Source organism: Dipodomys ordii, unplaced genomic scaffold, assembly GCF_000151885.1.
Source record: "Dipodomys ordii isolate 6190 unplaced genomic scaffold, Dord_2.0 Scaffold41, whole genome shotgun sequence".
Classification (NCBI taxonomy): Eukaryota; Metazoa; Chordata; class Mammalia; order Rodentia; family Heteromyidae; genus Dipodomys; species Dipodomys ordii.
Genome location: NW_012267257.1, coordinates 12,956,941 through 12,972,594, shown reverse-complemented (window position 1 = coordinate 12,972,594; position 15,654 = coordinate 12,956,941). Strand labels below are relative to the sequence as shown.

Below are 15,654 nucleotides of genomic sequence, written 5' to 3'. Positions count from 1 at the left end.
CCAAGTTCAGATGATTTTAATATTTCACTGAGCAAGGTCCTTTGAGAAACAGTTTGCTTTACAATCTAGTCTCTAGCAATTCAAAATAAGAGACAATACTCATATGCTTTGCTTTTTTAATAGTAAACATTTTACATATGGCTTGATTGAACTTTCAAACTGTAGACTCAATATAGCAATTATTAATCTATAGGGAGCTTATTCTCAGTAGACTAACAAGTCATGAAGAGTACAACTAGCAGAACAAGGACCTAACCAATCATGAATGTACACTCAAGACTCAGATTCAGAAACCTCATCAGGGCAGCAGTAATATTCTACAAAACATATTTGTCCATCTTCATTTCTAATCATATACTGTAATGAGAGGAATCCTCGGTTATCTGTCCGAATAGATACTTTACAAGATAAGACTAAAGCCTTCGTAGAGGGTTTCAGTAAAGAAATCTTGTATCTGTAGAGGAATAAATAAAAAGCTGTTATTTGGATATTCATAACTTAGTGCTCCTAGCTCTGAAAATTAGACAAGAGTTAATAAATAAAAGAATAAAAGCAAAAACTTATTCCATTTACTAATATTTTCTCCATTAAAAGATATTCTATTACAAGCGCAAATCTCTAAGTAAAACCTAGCACCCTGTCATTCCATTATTTTAAAATGTTCTGCATTTTAATTTAATAGATTAAAAGTTGTGGTTTTTTTTAAGAATAGAAATTTGGTAGCTGACCCCACCTTTATCACCACTGGCAATCTTTATATTAAGAACTGACCTGTTGACTTGGGTCTGACTACAATGAAATGCTTCCATTAAATCCGAATCCTTGGGATAGTCAAGGTGGGAGCTTCCTCCATTTCCAAAAGTAGATAACCTATAGTAGGAAATGAGCATCGTATTTATTCAGTGTTTCAGCAACATTAGGATCCAGATAAACACTTCTTTCAGAACCTCATTCTGGGGCTGAGAGAATGACTCAAATGGTAGAGCACCTGTCCACCACGTATAGGGCCTTGAGTTCAAATCTCATATTGCCAAAAAAATAACCCAAGCTTCTTGAGCTGAAACAGACATATACAATTGTTTACAATATTTTATTTTTTACTTATCATGATGAAACAAATACTGCTACATTGACCAGAATAGGCTTAAGCTCATGGTCTTGCTGCTTCAGCCTCCCAGAATACTAGGATTGCAGGCATGTATCACCACACCCAAGTATGATATACTTTATAAACACCCTATAATGGGATCTCATAGGGTACCTTTGGGAACATAAGAGCTATTAGCAACTAAACAACTTTTTAAAAAGTTACATTATTTCTGTACCTCCCACTCTACCACTGAATATCCTTAAATTGGATATAGGAGAGACGAAGCAAAATTGAAGTCAACTCCAAGCCCTGTGTCCCTCTCTTAATCTTTACTGCCACATCAAACATCATAGCTTTTCTGTACTTTAGACTGCTCTTACGGTTTACACTGCATTATGGTTTTCCTTGCTTGGTAATGTCAGCAGTGGTGTTTGGATAACTGTAAATGTTTCTATGTTTAATCTGCAATAATTTATTGAGCGTTTGCTGAGGGTTTAGCATGCAGGTAAGCAGAACATGAACAGTGATCAGACTTTGGTGGTGTTTTCCCCAAGCTCCTTCTCCATTCCCCATCTTTGGTCTTCCCTAAGTCCATCTGTTCTCTCTCCTTAAGAGGGGTGGGGGCTGTCCACCTGTAGGTCCAATGAGGCCCAAAAAATCATTGACACTGCTTAAGGCAACCACAGGCAGGACTGTGTGCCCATAAATGATGTTAAAATAACTAAATGCCCTTGGCAGAAAAAGGATCCCTGCTCCTTACTCATGCAGCCAGCCATGATGACAGTTCTTAAACCTAAACTTCCAGTCTAGCCTGATCTGCCTCATCTAGCTACTTCTTGGTATTATAGACACCTCAAATTTAACACATCCAGAAAAAATTTTTAACTTCTATCTCTAACATTTTTTCCCCTCCTGGAGAAGAAAGATCCCCCTAGTTCCCATGCTGTAGGCTTACTTAGAAGGTAATTTGCTGAAGCACTGTTTTAACTGCCTAAGTGGTTTTTTTTTTGTTGCTTCCTATTTTGGTTAACATTGTAATATATACATTTTGAGCCCAATTTTTATCTGCTTAATGTCATTAGAAGGGCCTGCAATTTTTCTACACACAAAAAGAACTTATATGTCTTGTATGTTTTATGTACTCAGTTCCTTACTTTTGCAATAGTTTCAAGTATTTCACCCAGAAAAATTTAGATTTCCTGTCTATAAATGGTTGTTTTAAAATTCCTTTTTTTGTTGTTGTTGTTGGTTACGTGGCTTGAACTCTGGTCTTGGGTGTTGTTTCTGAGCTCTTCAGCTCAAGGCTGGCACTCTACCACTTGAGCCACAGTGCCATTTTCATTTTTTTTCCTGGTGGTTTATTGAAGGTAAGATTCTCACAGACCTTCCTTCCCAGGCCAGCTTTGAACAGCAATCCTCAGATCTCAGCTTCCTGAGTAGCTAGGATTATAGGCGTGAGTCACTGGTGCCTGCTGATTCTAATCTTGAAAAAAAAAAAAAAACCTTGCCATTTTATACTTTGTTGGGACAAAGTTACTAAGAGGAGCTTTGTAGCTCCGTTATTGTTTCCTACTGAAAACTGCCTTCCTCTGGAAAGCTTACCTGGACCAGTCCTACCTGAGTGGTCCAGTACCATTTTCCCAAGTGTGAGTATTATTTTGGTATTTTGAGTTTATTCCCATTCTACTTCACCTATCTCTTTTAACTTCAAGCTGTTCCTGTCAGAGCCTCTATAGGATGGACATGTACACAATATACGAGAAATATCTACTTCCTTTTTATACCCCGAATTAAGAGAAAAAAAATGCTATGTAACATTTTTCAGATGTTTAAATCCAATATTCCTCAAGTTGCAACCTGATAAACCACAGTAAGAAGTACACGATGAACAGGCCAGTTTTTAGGGGTTGATATTCCCCAGGTCTATCTTTTCCCTCTTCTCCTCTCATGGATCAGGAGACTGGGCTTCTTATCTACAGAACCTAAACTACTTATGAAATTCTAATTAGTGAGTTACTCTTCCCAGGTCTTATGTTTTTAATCTATGAGGTAGTATGAGGTAAAGCTGGGCACTGGTGGCTCAAGCCTGTAATCCTAGCTACTCAGGAGGCTGACATCTGAGAATGATGGTTCAAAACCAGCCAGACAGCAAAGTCTGTGAGACTCTTACCTCTATTAAACTACTAATAAATATCAGAAGAGAAACTGTGGCTCAAAGTTGTAGAGTACCAGCCATGAGCAAGACGCTCAAGGGCAGCATTCAGGCCTCAGGATCAGCACACACACATAAGTATGAGGTAAAAGTGTCTGAAGTTCTAGAAATTGTAGGAACCTAATCAAAAAGTCTGCAACCTAAGCAAATGAAGTGGGAAGAGGGACCTAACAGTAGACCACATTACCTAGAACTGCACTCAAGTACCTGAAATATGGCTTGTCAGGAGACATGGTAATCTGGAAAACGTCACTTGTCATGTCCAATTCAGAAAATGCTTCACGGAGCCCATCTGACTGCAGAATAACTTTGTTAATAACGTTGGTGCTGCTGAAATCAAAATCTAGAGTCTCTTCAGGCTCCTGAGTATTGATTTTGCAGACTGTCACTACTCCTCCTTCTTCCAGAAATAGTATCAAAGGATGACCATAACCTTGATAACACATCCGAAGTGCAGTATAAGTCCCTGCTGTGGAAAAAAGTCATCCTGGACTTAATTATTGGCTTTATGAATAAGTTCAGCTTCTCCTCAATGTGACATAAAATTCCTAAAGATTATTCTGCCAAAATTCCAGGACACATCTCCTTATTAAAAAGCATAATTCCAAAAACTATTGCAGGAAACTGGGCCCAGAACAACATATAAACCTCTGAAATAATTTTAAGCTTGCCAGAATACGTCAAAAAATAGCATACTGACTCTGTGTGTATAGGTATGTGAATATAGATATGTAAATACAGACATATACACTTATATATAATTTCAGGATAGAAAATATGTACATGGCACCTAACAGAATTATTCCAGAATAGGTTATGTTACTCACTGAAGGGTCAATATGGGCAACAGGATGGTTTGAATATATGTACTACAGTACTAGTGTATTCACTATGATAAGGAGCTTCTCAGCTTCTACTAGGAAACAGTCTTTATATACTTTGTTAGAGCACATTAAGAACAAGAGAGGGATAAAAGGGCACTGTGAATTTTTTTTTTCCTTTATCAGTCGTGGGGCCTGAACTCCAGCTGTGGCGCTGTCCCTGAGCTCTTCAGCTCAAGGCTAGCACTCTGCAACCTGAGCCACAGGGCCACTTCCGGCTTCTTCTGCTTATGTGATGCTGAGGAATTAAACCCAGGGCCTCATGCCTGCAAGACAAGCACTCTACCACTGAGCCACCTTCCCAGCACCAGCACTGTGAATTTTAATACTTTAGTTCACTATAAGAAAGGACTATTTTGCATAACTTTTTATGTCTTTGTAATCATAATAAAATGGCTCACCAGGCATAGAACTTGATCCAAAAATAGATAAACAATCTAAAAGCACAGTAAAATTAATTCGGAAAGTAACAGATTCTTCCTTTATCATAAACTCTCGAAATATGTCAGCCTATAAAAATAAACATGAAAATAATAAAACATTAAGGTTGGGGAATCTCAAAAATTACAGTGCTATCTCCATGAGAATATTTTATTTTCCAAGTAAAACAGTGAAGATTTTTCAGGCATTATTCACTGGAACAGCTTAAACAACAGCATTCAACAGTTTAATAGTTAAAGGTGTAACTGATTTAGGCAAAATCACTCACTCTCTAAACCTATCTCCCCCTAAGACACTGTTTCCTTTTGCTCTGCATCCTAAGGTTAGAATCACTTGAAAGTAAAATGATTTGATCATGAATACTAGTTTTCAATTTATTTTGCAGAGCCACATTTTATGTAGTGTTTCAGCTATACAGTAATCATCTACAGTTAGGAGGTCAAAAACTGGAATTGAATCTGAACCCAACATACTTTATTACAGCTAATAAAAGAAACAACAATGCTGCGCACCTGTGGCTCCAGCTTTTAATGCTAGTGACTGGGGAGACTGAGATCCAAGGATCACGATTCAGAGCCGGCTCCGGGGAAGAGTCCCTGAGACGCTTATCTCCAATAAACTACTGGGAAAAAGCCAGAAGTGGAGCTGTGCTCAGGTGGCAGAAGTTGTTAGCTTTGAGCAAAAAAGGCTCAAGGGCTGGGCGTAGGCCTGGAGTTCGAGCCCCAGGACCCTCACACACACGCACGGAAGGAGGAAACAGTAAATAACAGGTAATAGGAGCGCCCTGTCACTTGAGCCACAGCTCCACGTCTGGCTTTTTGGGTAGTTCACCGGAAACAAGAATTTCCCGCGGACTTTTCCGACGGGGCTGGCTTCAAACTGCGATCCCAGGATCTCAGCTAGCGAGGCTTACAGGAGCCTGCTTTAACGGGTAGCTTTCACCCGACTCTCACCGAACCAGATGGGGAAAGACTCTGACACCAGGAAAGAAGAAGACAGTTCGCGGCCCGCCGGGACTCCCGGCCCCTCCGAACCCGTGCGGCCCGCCGGGCACTCCCGGCCCCTCCGAACCCCTGCGGCCCGCCGGGCACTCCCGGCCCCTCCGAACCCCTGCGGCCCGCCGGGCACTCCCGGCCCCTCCGAACCCCTGCGGCCGCCCGGCACTCCCGGCCCCTCCGAACCCCTGCGGCCGCCCGGCGGCGGGGCGCGCGCTCCGCACCTGAATGAAGGCGTTCGCCTGCACGCACTTGGCGTTCTCCACCGTCACGCGGATCCCGTTGTCCGTGGCCACACACGTGGCGTACTCTCGGAAGTGGATGGCCTTGAGGATGGTGGAGAGGTTCCGGACGTTGTCGAGGCTGGCCACCAAGCAGTACTGCTCCTCGTCGTCCGGGAGGCCCTGGGCCAGGAGGGGCATGGTCCCCGGCGCCCGCGCTCTGCACACCGCCCGACGCCTGACGAGCGGGGAAGAAATGAACCGAGAGGTTAGCCGCACCCCCGACCCCCTTCGGTCACCGGGACCGCGACACAACAAGCACCCAGGATTCACCCGCGCGAGGAAGCGTTCGCCAGGACCGTTAGCCCCGGAGGCCGACGGGCCGCGTTCGCAGGCCCCAGACGGTCGACTACAGGCGGGGCCCCGGCCGGCGAGGGGGCGGAGCCATGCCCGGGGGCGGGGCCTGGAGCGGAGCCGTGCCCGGGGCGGGGCCTGGAGCGGAGCCATGCCCGGGGGCGGGGCCTGGAGCAGACCCCCCCCCTCCCCCTCCCCCCTTCGAGTCCCGGGGAGATTCCTGGAGAATCCCAGCCACCCCGCCTCCTCACACCTCCCAACGGCCAAAACTCCGACCAACCGCCACTTACTAATGAAGGGGGGCCCTGGGAGGCGTCATCTGTGCCGCGGGAGCGGGATCCGGACGCCGGCGAGCCCGCCCCAGCCAGGTCTCCTCGACCAATGACCGGCAGCTCCCCCAAACCCTAAGGGAAGTGGAGCGTTCCTGCCACTCTTCACACCTGCCAATCACTTCCCTTACAGAAGTTGGCGGAGGTTAGCGAGCCACGCATGCGCATTCACGAGACCATAGAGTTGGAGGACCGCAGAGCCCAGACGACCCTGCTTTAGAAACCGGAAAAAGGAGTAGGCGGTGAAACCGGAAGTACGTCCTAGAGCGTAGACGACGAGGTAAGATGGCGGCAACCAAGAGAAAGCGGCGTGGAGACTTGCTGGTCAAAGCGAAGAAGCCAAAAAGAGATGGAAAAGATGCCGGGAAGCCAGCTGCGCAGCCAGGCAAGGCAGAAGAAGTGGAGGAAGAAGATAGAGATTGTATCCCAGGCCCCGTTTGCAAGGTAGGAGAGCTGAACGACGGGTACGTGTGGCGGCGGCGCGGTGGCGCTTCCTTGGGCCTTCTTACCCGACCGCAGTTCTGTTATTTCCGAGTGTCCAGTGTGGCAGCCGAGCGCGGTCTCGAGTTCTTCTGGCGACCCCGGGCCAGTGTTGGGTCTAATCTTGGTCCACGTGGCCGCATTTTGAGGGTGAGATGTGGCAGCTCACAGGGAATTGACTTCCACTTGCTCTCCTCCCCTCTCCAACATAATGCTTTTTGGTTTTTTGTGCAAGTAAGTATATGTCTTAGAGTAATTCTTTCATATCCTGCCATGGTAAGCCAGCCAGTCAGAGATCATGATATCCAAACGTCATAAAAAAGTCACTGTCCTTGGCACTTTGACTGACTTGTTTGATTAGGTCTTTAACTCAAGGGAAAATGAAAATGTTAGACTAGATGGCATGAGCGTTAAGTATTTTAACCAATCTTTAATACACCACGTGCTGTCCCCAAGGCAGGCTGCTTTTGGCCTGGGTATTGGCAGACATGACTATCATGTGGCTTCTTTCTGAAAAATAGGAGTTGAGAAGGAAGCAATTGATGGGTTTTATTCAAAAGAAAGTGAGAAGTTGTTGGTGGAGCTAACTTTCATCCGAAAGCTCCTTAACTGAGTTGGAATACTGTGGAAACAAATACTGCGTTTGATTTATAAATTTGTGCTCTCTGAACTTAGGCTCCAGTAGGTACTGAAGCACCTACTAGGCGAAAAGTAAGTGACCTTGGGTGGTTCAAGGGCAAGGTAGGCTCAGGGAAAAGAGTAAGCTCTGAAGAATGAAAGAAGAGCATAAATTGTATTCTTGCTATTAAAAGTGGCATCCTCTTTTCTCATCTACAAGCTAAATACTTAATTGTGAAAAAACTGGACTTCATATATTGTTAGCAGATAGTAGTCTCTTCAGGAGCTGAAAAAAAGATGATGTACTGTGTAATCTGTTCTATGAAATGCTAAAGATACTATTATTCTAGGATAGCACAGTCAAATCATGGATTTTAGCTATTAATGGAGTTGGGTTTTACAGTAAGAGTACAATTTTTGTTCAGAGTTGACAGGAAAATAAAAAAGAACTGGCCAAAGGTGTTGAAGTAGGGAAATGCTGAAAACTTATAAACAGAGCCAATCACAATTTGGTTAATGTTGGGGAGTAGACATGTTAAAGGAGAAAAATGTGTTTTCAAATTCAACACTTAAGCCAAGTCATTTTGAACTTAGAAAATCCTGGGAGATAGGATGTAATTGGAATACTGCCCTTAAAAGATGAATGAGGATCTCTGTCCAAGTCTGTCCAGGCAAAAAGCACAAGACTAAGAGTGAAGAAGAAAGGGTTGTAGGTGTGAGTCACATGGTAGACTGCTTGCTCAATGAGTTAAAACCCCAGTACTGTCAAAAAATCTTTAATTCTTTAGATGAACTCATGTTAGAGAAGTCTAGTTGATAACATGGTTGTAAGGATCTGTGTGTGATTAAGAAAAGAATTGTTGCAAAGAGAAATGTAATTTTTTCTGGGGGGGGGTCCGGTCGTGGGCCTGAACTCGGCCTGGGCGCTGTCCCTCAGCTCTTCAGGCTAGTGCTGAGCCACCTTCCCAGCCTGCAAAGAGAAATTTAATTGCATTTAGTAGTGGTTAGGATTCAGGAATAAGGGCAGGTGAAGTTAAAGCCTGGAGGACTGCAATGATGGTGACAGCATCAAAAAAGAAAGGAAATCTATGGGGCTGGGAAGGTGGGTGGTTGAGTGGTAGAGTGCTTGCCTTGCATGCATGAGGTCCTGGGTTCCATCCCTTAACACCACGTAAGCAGAAAAAGCCAGAAGTGGCAGTGTAGCTCACGTGGTAGAGCACTTGCCTTGAGCTGAAGAGCTAAAGGACAGCACCCAGGCCCAGAATTCAAGCCCCAGGACCAACCAAAAAAAGAAAGGAAGAGAAAATCCAAAGGAAATACCAGATTTTAAGTGTAAGGTAATATGCAGTATCAGATACAGTTTGAGTCTATTTTAAGTGTAAGGTAATGTGCAGTATTAGATAAAGTTTGAGTCTTTACTCAAGTAATTGGATTATTAGAACTAGAAGACATCTTCACGTTATGTAGAGTTGGTAATGGAATCTGTGGGAGTATGAGACCACTATGATGGGCAAAACAAATGTAAAAAGGCTAAAAAAAGAAGCCTAAGGATAGGAAGGAGGAATTAGAAAGCTACTGTTTTTGGTATTGGTTGGTTTTGTTGTGAAAAAGGGTTTTACTCTATTGCCTCAAATTTCTGTGTTAAGTAAGTCTCCTACCTTATCTTCCTTAGGCTGGGGTTACAAGCATATGCTATCATCCCCAGGCTCTGGAAGCTTTTAAAACCATCTTTAAAAAAACAAACGAGAAGCCAGGCGCTGGTGTCTCCTACCTGTAGCCTTAGCTACTCAGGAGGCTGAGATCTGAAGATCATGGTTTGAAGCGAGCCTGGGCAGAAAAGTCCCCCTTGAGACATTTACTTCCAATTAACTACTTGAAAACCGGAAGTGGCACTGTGGCTTGGTGGTAGAGCACTAGCCTTGAGTACAAAGAAGCTCAGGGACAGGGCTAAGGCCCTAAGTTCAAGATCCACTACTGGCAGGAAAAAAAATGAGATAGGTTCGGTATGAGAATTAACAATCATTTAATGTTTTATTTAGGGCAAGTGGAAAAATAAGGAACGGATTCTCATCTTTTCTTCCAGAGGAATAAACTTTAGAACAAGACATTTAATGCAGGACCTGAGAAAGTTGATGCCTCATTCTAAAGCAGGTACTTTTATGTTTTTTTATTTTAAAATTAGTGTTTATCCAGACTTATTTACATAATTATACTTGCTTATGTGTTCATTTTTCATTTATTAACCTGTGAGACAAAGAACCACAATACTGTGGAAGTCTATCCTTTGAAGTACCATATTCTTCTAAATTAATATTTATAATTTCTGTACAGAATTCATTAGACATTTCTTTTAAAATACCTAAGTAACATTTAAACCTTTTCTAAAGGTCTAGGAATGTCTTCATTTCAATACTTAATGAAGTTGTGACACAAAAAAGGATAGTTTGTCCTTCTAAACAATTCACACTACCATGTATTATTTTCTTGGCTCTTAAAAACTGACAAGGGATAGGGTTTAAGGTACTTCAAGTTAGTACCAGCCAAATTCTGAATGCCAAGTTATTTTCTAGTAAGGTTCTATCCTAAAGATGAGATTGGACCATGACACTGCCTGTTTTGTGCCTGGTTTAGCAGATGTTTTGAGGTTTTATCCTAGGTAATAACTTGGTGCTTTATGTTAGTGCTTTTCACACGGGCATTTCTTGTGATGTCTTTAGATCCCTGGAACTATTAGGAGAAGTCTTAATGTATTTTCTTTTTTATGATAATCCAAAAAAAATTTTGTGTGTGGGGTGCTAACGTTTGAACTCAAGGTCTCAATCCATTCCACTAGCCCCTTTTGGGGTTCTTATTTTCTCAATAAGGTTGGCCTATACTAAGATTCTTCTATTGGTACTTTCCTATGTCACTGGGATGACAGGTGTATGGTAGGTATGTTCCTGGTATGATAGGTGTATGACTAGCCATTGGTCAAGATGGATTCTCCCAAACTTAATTTTAACAAAGCAGGATGGTTCCAACTGTGATCCCCTGATTGCTACCTCCCAAGTAGTTAAGATTACAGCTGAGTCACATACCTGGCTGCCTGAAACTTATTTTTTTTTGCATCTGTTAAGATATTTTAATCAAATAAAATTTTATTTTTTATTTGTTAGAGATAAGATCTCACTCTATAGCCTAGGCTATCCACAAGCTGTGTCTCTTGCCTTAGAATCCTGAATGCTGGGTGTAAAGGTAATTTCACCACATCAGCAAGATTTCAGCTTCTCAAGTGAATGTTTTCTAAAGCTGGAATCTTTAAGCATATTCTCTAATTTGCAAGAAATTTCTCATTTTTGGAAGAAGTTCATGGAATAGAGCCTTCTTTGTACATGAGTTTTGCATCTGCAGATGTAACTAACAGTACATAAAAAGATACTAGAAAAGCTGGGTGTTTTAAAGCCAGCCCTGGAAGGAAAGTCCATGAAACTTTTATCGCTAACTACCAAAAAGGGAAAACAAAAGCCAGAGTGCTACCCTTGAACAGTGCTCAGGCCTTGAGTTCAAGCCCCCAGGATTGGCACAGTAGTAGGTATTTTAAGAAATTTAGAGATGTTTTAAAGTATGCAAGACAATGTACCTAGATTATGTGGCAAAAAGAACAGTATTTTATATAAAGGACTTAAGATTTTCATATGGAGGGGCTCTGTATTCAAACCTCAGAGACAATTGCCTGAAGTCTGAGAAGTGCTGCTTAGCCTATAGTTCTTGAAGACTATTTTTAATAACCATTTGCCTTATACTTTGAATGTAAAGATTGAATATTTCCAGTTTTAATTATGAAAACAAACCATGAAATCTGGACTGAACATTGTAGAAACACTTAAATCTATTTTAGTAGTGTGTGTGATTTGGATTACTTACCTTTTTTTTTTTCTTTTTATAGATACTAAAATGGATCGTAAAGATAAATTATTTGTGATTAACGAGGTAATTTTAGAAATTACTGTGAATATTTTAGGAACACTAAAAATGTTATTTAATGACTAAAATTATTTTATTAAAAGATACATAAATGTTATCAACTCTTTGCAAACCTATCAGGGTTTTTCTTCCATAATATCTAGTATTATATAAAACTACTAGTAGGAACTTGTAAAACCACTATATATAAAATAAAAATTTTAAACCATCAGACATTTATAGAAAACATGATATAAAACATTTTGCCAAGATTGAAATTGATGCCAGTGTAATCTACTTTTAAGATACAGAAATCTAATACTAGATTACAACTTTAATGTTGAAGATACTAATATTTTAAACACTTTTTCTAAATAGTGTTTAAAAATAATTTTTTCTGTTGACACATTTCTTTTATTCATTCATTTGGCACACATTTGTGCCAGCATTATTCTAGGTGCTATGGAAACAGTGTTCACTAGAACAATGTCCCTGTTGTTGTCAAGCTTACAGTCTAATGAGAGAAATGGTCCATAATCAACGTTTATAATTTCATGTAAAGATGAGAAATGAAGCAGAGTATAGGTTTTCCATAACTGAGCTGGATTGAGAATCCTTTCTGGAAAGGATGCCTCAGTATTTAAGTAGAGACTTAGAAATACAGTGAAAGAACTTTTCCAGGGAAGTGGCACTGTGTCTCAAGTGGTAGAGCGATCTCCTTAAGCTGAAGAGCTCAGGGACAGTGCCCAGGCCCAGAGTTTAAGCCCCACAGCTGACAAAAACAAAAACAAAAAAACTTTCTAGGTAGAGAAAATGACAAGTACAGATGCCCAAAACGGCCTAAACTTCTGAATTCTGAGATGTTTTTATTCACTCAGAACACCAGAAATGATAGTGTAAGTCAGTAAGAAAAACTAGATTTTATGAAACTTAAAATTAATAACATCTTTGGTTTTATACAGGCTGTATTTTTGTAAGATTAGCAACTTTAATTATGACATGCCTTATTCCTATCACATCTATTTTCAGTTAGTTTGTACATGGATTATGGTCCAAACATGTCCTAATAATCAGAAGTGAGACCAGGTACTTTAAAATATCAGGCCAAAAAGGAATCTGTAGAGCATCTGCCTGAGAGGACTTTTTAAAAGGTTTTTGTTTTTTTGTGTGTGTTGAATAAATACAAATCTGTTTTAGATATGTATGCAGTTCTGTGGTCTTAATTCATTTTTGGGAAATGCAGTTGTTAATTGCATTGAATTACTTTAGTTCTCATTTTTATTACCTAAATTTTTCTGTACTTGATTTAGGTATGTGAAATGAAAAACTGCAATAAGTGTATCTTTTTTGAAGCTAAGAAAAAGCAGGATCTCTATATGTGGTAAGATATTTCTAAAGTTTGAACTTGTTTAAGTGGGTTTATTTGTAGATAGTGTGTAATAAGCTCCATTCTTATGTAAAACGGGTTGGTGAATGAAACATTTGGTTTTACAAAATATGAAGCCTTTAAAGAAATTAAACATGAATATTGAAGCCCGTTTTGGTCTTTCCCCCCCTCTGTAAATAAGTGGTAAATACTTACTATAGTATAAATTCTTGTATTTGAAAAGGCTTCCTTTGTCTGTTTCAGGCTTTCAAATTCACCTCAGGGGCCATCTGCCAAATTCCTTGTTCAGAATAGTAAGTTGACTCACCAGTTTTTCTTTGTGTGTGAAAAAAATGTAAATATCTAATAAAATAGATTGTGCCACACTTTTCACTCTTTGTCTTTGTTATTTTTCTAGTTCATACCCTAGCAGAACTAAAGATGACTGGCAACTGCTTGAAAGGTTCTAGGCCCCTTTTATCCTTTGACCCTGTAAGTTTCTCACTGTGTTCAGGTTTTCTCTGAATGGTTGTTTTAAGTAAATATAATTGTACATACAAATTTACTTTAACCTGAAATAAAAAGTACTTTTTTAAATAAAGCATGTACTGATTTCAAGTAGTATGTTCATTTTATTTTTATAGGCCTTTGATGAATTGCCACATTATGCATTGTTGAAAGAACTCTTAATTCAGGTAAATATTCTATCCCAGAAAATATTTTTTTTAGTAGTGTAAATTAATAAGAAACTAACATACACTTTTTTTTCTTAAACAGATATTTAGTACACCTCGGTATCATCCCAAAAGCCAACCATTTGTGGACCATGTTTTTACTTTCACCATTTTGGATAATAGGATATGGTTTCGGAACTTTCAGGTTAGCTTTGCTTTAAATTTTAACTTTACTTTTATTTGAATTAGAACATACAGGCTTTATAGACAGAGGAGAATGTGAATAGTAGCTCCTTATATTTTAAGTAGCTTTATTTTCCCTCCAGAGATTTGCTAGTGGCTCTGCCTAATTCCGCCATCCATGCCTGTTGATTGCTATGGAGCATAAATTTCCTAGTAAGGCACTGTACTGTATTTATTTTATAAAAAGGAAGTAGAAAATCTGTTAGATACTTACGTTTTAGATTTATGTTAAGTTTTATAAAGGATGTACTAAAGTAATTTTTCTTCCAAAAAGCTAGAATCCATACTAGGGGATTTTTCTGAGTTGAAGACTTAGTAAACATAATCGCACTAGGAGAAGCTTAAGACCAGATTGTAAGGATGAGATCCTGTCTCAAAAGCAAAATACAAAACAAAGGGGATGGACTTGATGTTGTTCTGTGGCTCATGTAGAGCAGTTGCCTACCTACCATTCAAGAGCCCTAGATTTGGTCAATTCCCTGTACTGGGGGGTGGGGGGAATAAAAGTAATTGCTATAGAAGGAATTCAGTAGGAGCTATGACATGAGTCTTGCTATGACTCACTCAGAAGAGGAGATTCTAGAAATCTAGAGTAAGAATTTGGCAGAATGAATCTGTATAAAGACAGAAAAATGGGAGAGAATAGCAAGAACAAAAATCTCATACAACATTTGACTCTTACCTGCATGTTTTGTGCTACATACCTTAAATTGTGACAAATTCATTCACTTCTTAACCAGAGAAGTCAAACATAACTAAACCAAAATAATAATATTCATGAGAAGCAAAATAAGAACCAAATTCAGTTTAAAAAAGCATACTGAAAACCTGTTTTTCTAGTACAACTTTCTGTAACTAGTAATAGATTTCAGAAAAATATTGATTTGGCACTTGCTGAGCTTTTTACTGTGTTTCTGCTTTTATTATGTGCTCCATTCTTTCAGCACATGTGTAATTAGGTTATGACCAGTTTCTTTTAGAAATAGTATATTCAAACAAAAATGAATGTTTCCTTTTTATTAAAGATCATAGAAGAAGATGCTGCTCTTGTAGAAATAGGACCTCGTTTTGTCTTAAATCTTATAAAGATTTTCCAGGGAAGTTTTGGAGGACCAACTCTATATGAAAATCCTCACTACCAGTCACCAAATTTGGTAAGTAGCATTTATTGTTTAATAATCTTCAGTGTACTAATACTTTTAGGCCAAAATAACTGTGTGAAATAATTACTGTTCTATCACCTGTGTTTTTTGGCACATGTATACTTACAAATTATTATTATTTTTCATGGAAAAAGGAAAGAATTCATAAATGAATTGTTTCTTATTCTAAAAGCCTCCAATCTTTGTTATTCCTAGCATCGGCGTATCATAAGATCCATCACAGCGGCAAAATACAAAGAGAAACAACAAGTGAAGGATGTTCAGAAACTGAAAAAGAAAGAGCCAAAGACTGTTCTTCCACATGATCCTACTGAAGATGTTTTTGCTGTACCAGCTGAGGAAAAACCAATAGAAATACAGTGGGTAAAACCAGAGCCCAAAGTAGATTTGAAAGCAAGAAAGAAGAGGGTTTACAAAAGACAGAGGAAAATTCAACAGAAAATGAATAGAGGGAATGCAAAATGAATCAGTGGATAAGTAGTTTGTTTTTTCAGTTATTGTATATTTGTATTCTGTGTGTAAATACTTTTATTATCCAAGACCGCTTTAAATCTAATTAGTATGCCATTTAAAAGAAAACTTTAAATCTTAAATTCAGTGATTTTATCTTTTTCTAAATAAAATATATCCAGAATTCATTAGTTA

At 39.6% G+C, this 15,654-nt stretch overlaps 2 protein-coding genes across 5 annotated transcripts; one reads left to right on the top strand and one right to left on the bottom strand.

The window, feature by feature from the left end:
• Rad1 (RAD1 checkpoint DNA exonuclease) lies at positions 1–6,585 on the bottom strand. Of its 4 annotated transcripts, none has more exons than XM_013018609.1 (6): positions 6,485–6,585; positions 5,844–6,078; positions 4,585–4,693; positions 3,510–3,771; positions 772–870; positions 1–454 (listed from the first exon to the last, which is right to left on the bottom strand). In XM_013018609.1, exons 2-6 carry the CDS (start codon positions 6,039–6,041, stop codon positions 274–276), a joined length of 849 nt encoding a protein of 282 aa, XP_012874063.1. In that variant the 5' UTR covers positions 6,042–6,078; positions 6,485–6,585; the 3' UTR covers positions 1–273. The 4 variants fall into 4 exon arrangements, with proteins under 4 accessions (XP_012874063.1, XP_012874062.1, XP_012874065.1 ...); XM_013018608.1 differs by lacking the exon at positions 6,485–6,585 and adding an exon at positions 6,174–6,257; XM_013018611.1 differs by lacking the exon at positions 6,485–6,585 and adding an exon at positions 6,174–6,257 and having other exon boundaries at positions 3,510–3,768.
• A 184-nt stretch (positions 6,586–6,769) lies between these two features.
• Brix1 (BRX1, biogenesis of ribosomes) lies at positions 6,770–15,654 on the top strand. The gene is made up of 10 exons (XM_013018607.1): positions 6,770–6,967; positions 9,661–9,772; positions 11,547–11,590; positions 12,874–12,944; positions 13,194–13,243; positions 13,348–13,421; positions 13,574–13,624; positions 13,707–13,808; positions 14,872–15,000; positions 15,205–15,654. Exons 1-10 carry the CDS (start codon positions 6,809–6,811, stop codon positions 15,472–15,474), a joined length of 1,062 nt encoding a protein of 353 aa, XP_012874061.1. The 5' UTR covers positions 6,770–6,808; the 3' UTR covers positions 15,475–15,654.

What these genes read in the sequence shown, in the direction of transcription:
- Rad1 (XM_013018609.1), bottom strand. Translation starts at nt 6,041, where the DNA reads ATGCCCCTCCTGGCCCAGGGCCTCCCGGACGACGAGGAGCAGTACTGC. An exon ending in AGGCGAACGCCTTCATTCAG is followed by an intron (nt 4,694 to 5,843) that starts GTGCGGAGCGCG and finishes TTATTTTTATAG; the next exon opens with GCTGACATATTTCGAGAGTT. An exon ending in TGGATCAAGTTCTATGCCTG is followed by an intron (nt 3,772 to 4,584) that starts GTGAGCCATTTT and finishes TTTTTTCCACAG; the next exon opens with CAGGGACTTATACTGCACTT.
- Brix1 (XM_013018607.1), top strand. Translation starts at nt 6,809, where the DNA reads ATGGCGGCAACCAAGAGAAAGCGGCGTGGAGACTTGCTGGTCAAAGCG. An exon ending in AATTATTTGTGATTAACGAG is followed by an intron (nt 11,591 to 12,873) that starts GTAATTTTAGAA and finishes TACTTGATTTAG; the next exon opens with GTATGTGAAATGAAAAACTG. An exon ending in CAAATTCCTTGTTCAGAATA is followed by an intron (nt 13,244 to 13,347) that starts GTAAGTTGACTC and finishes TTATTTTTCTAG; the next exon opens with TTCATACCCTAGCAGAACTA.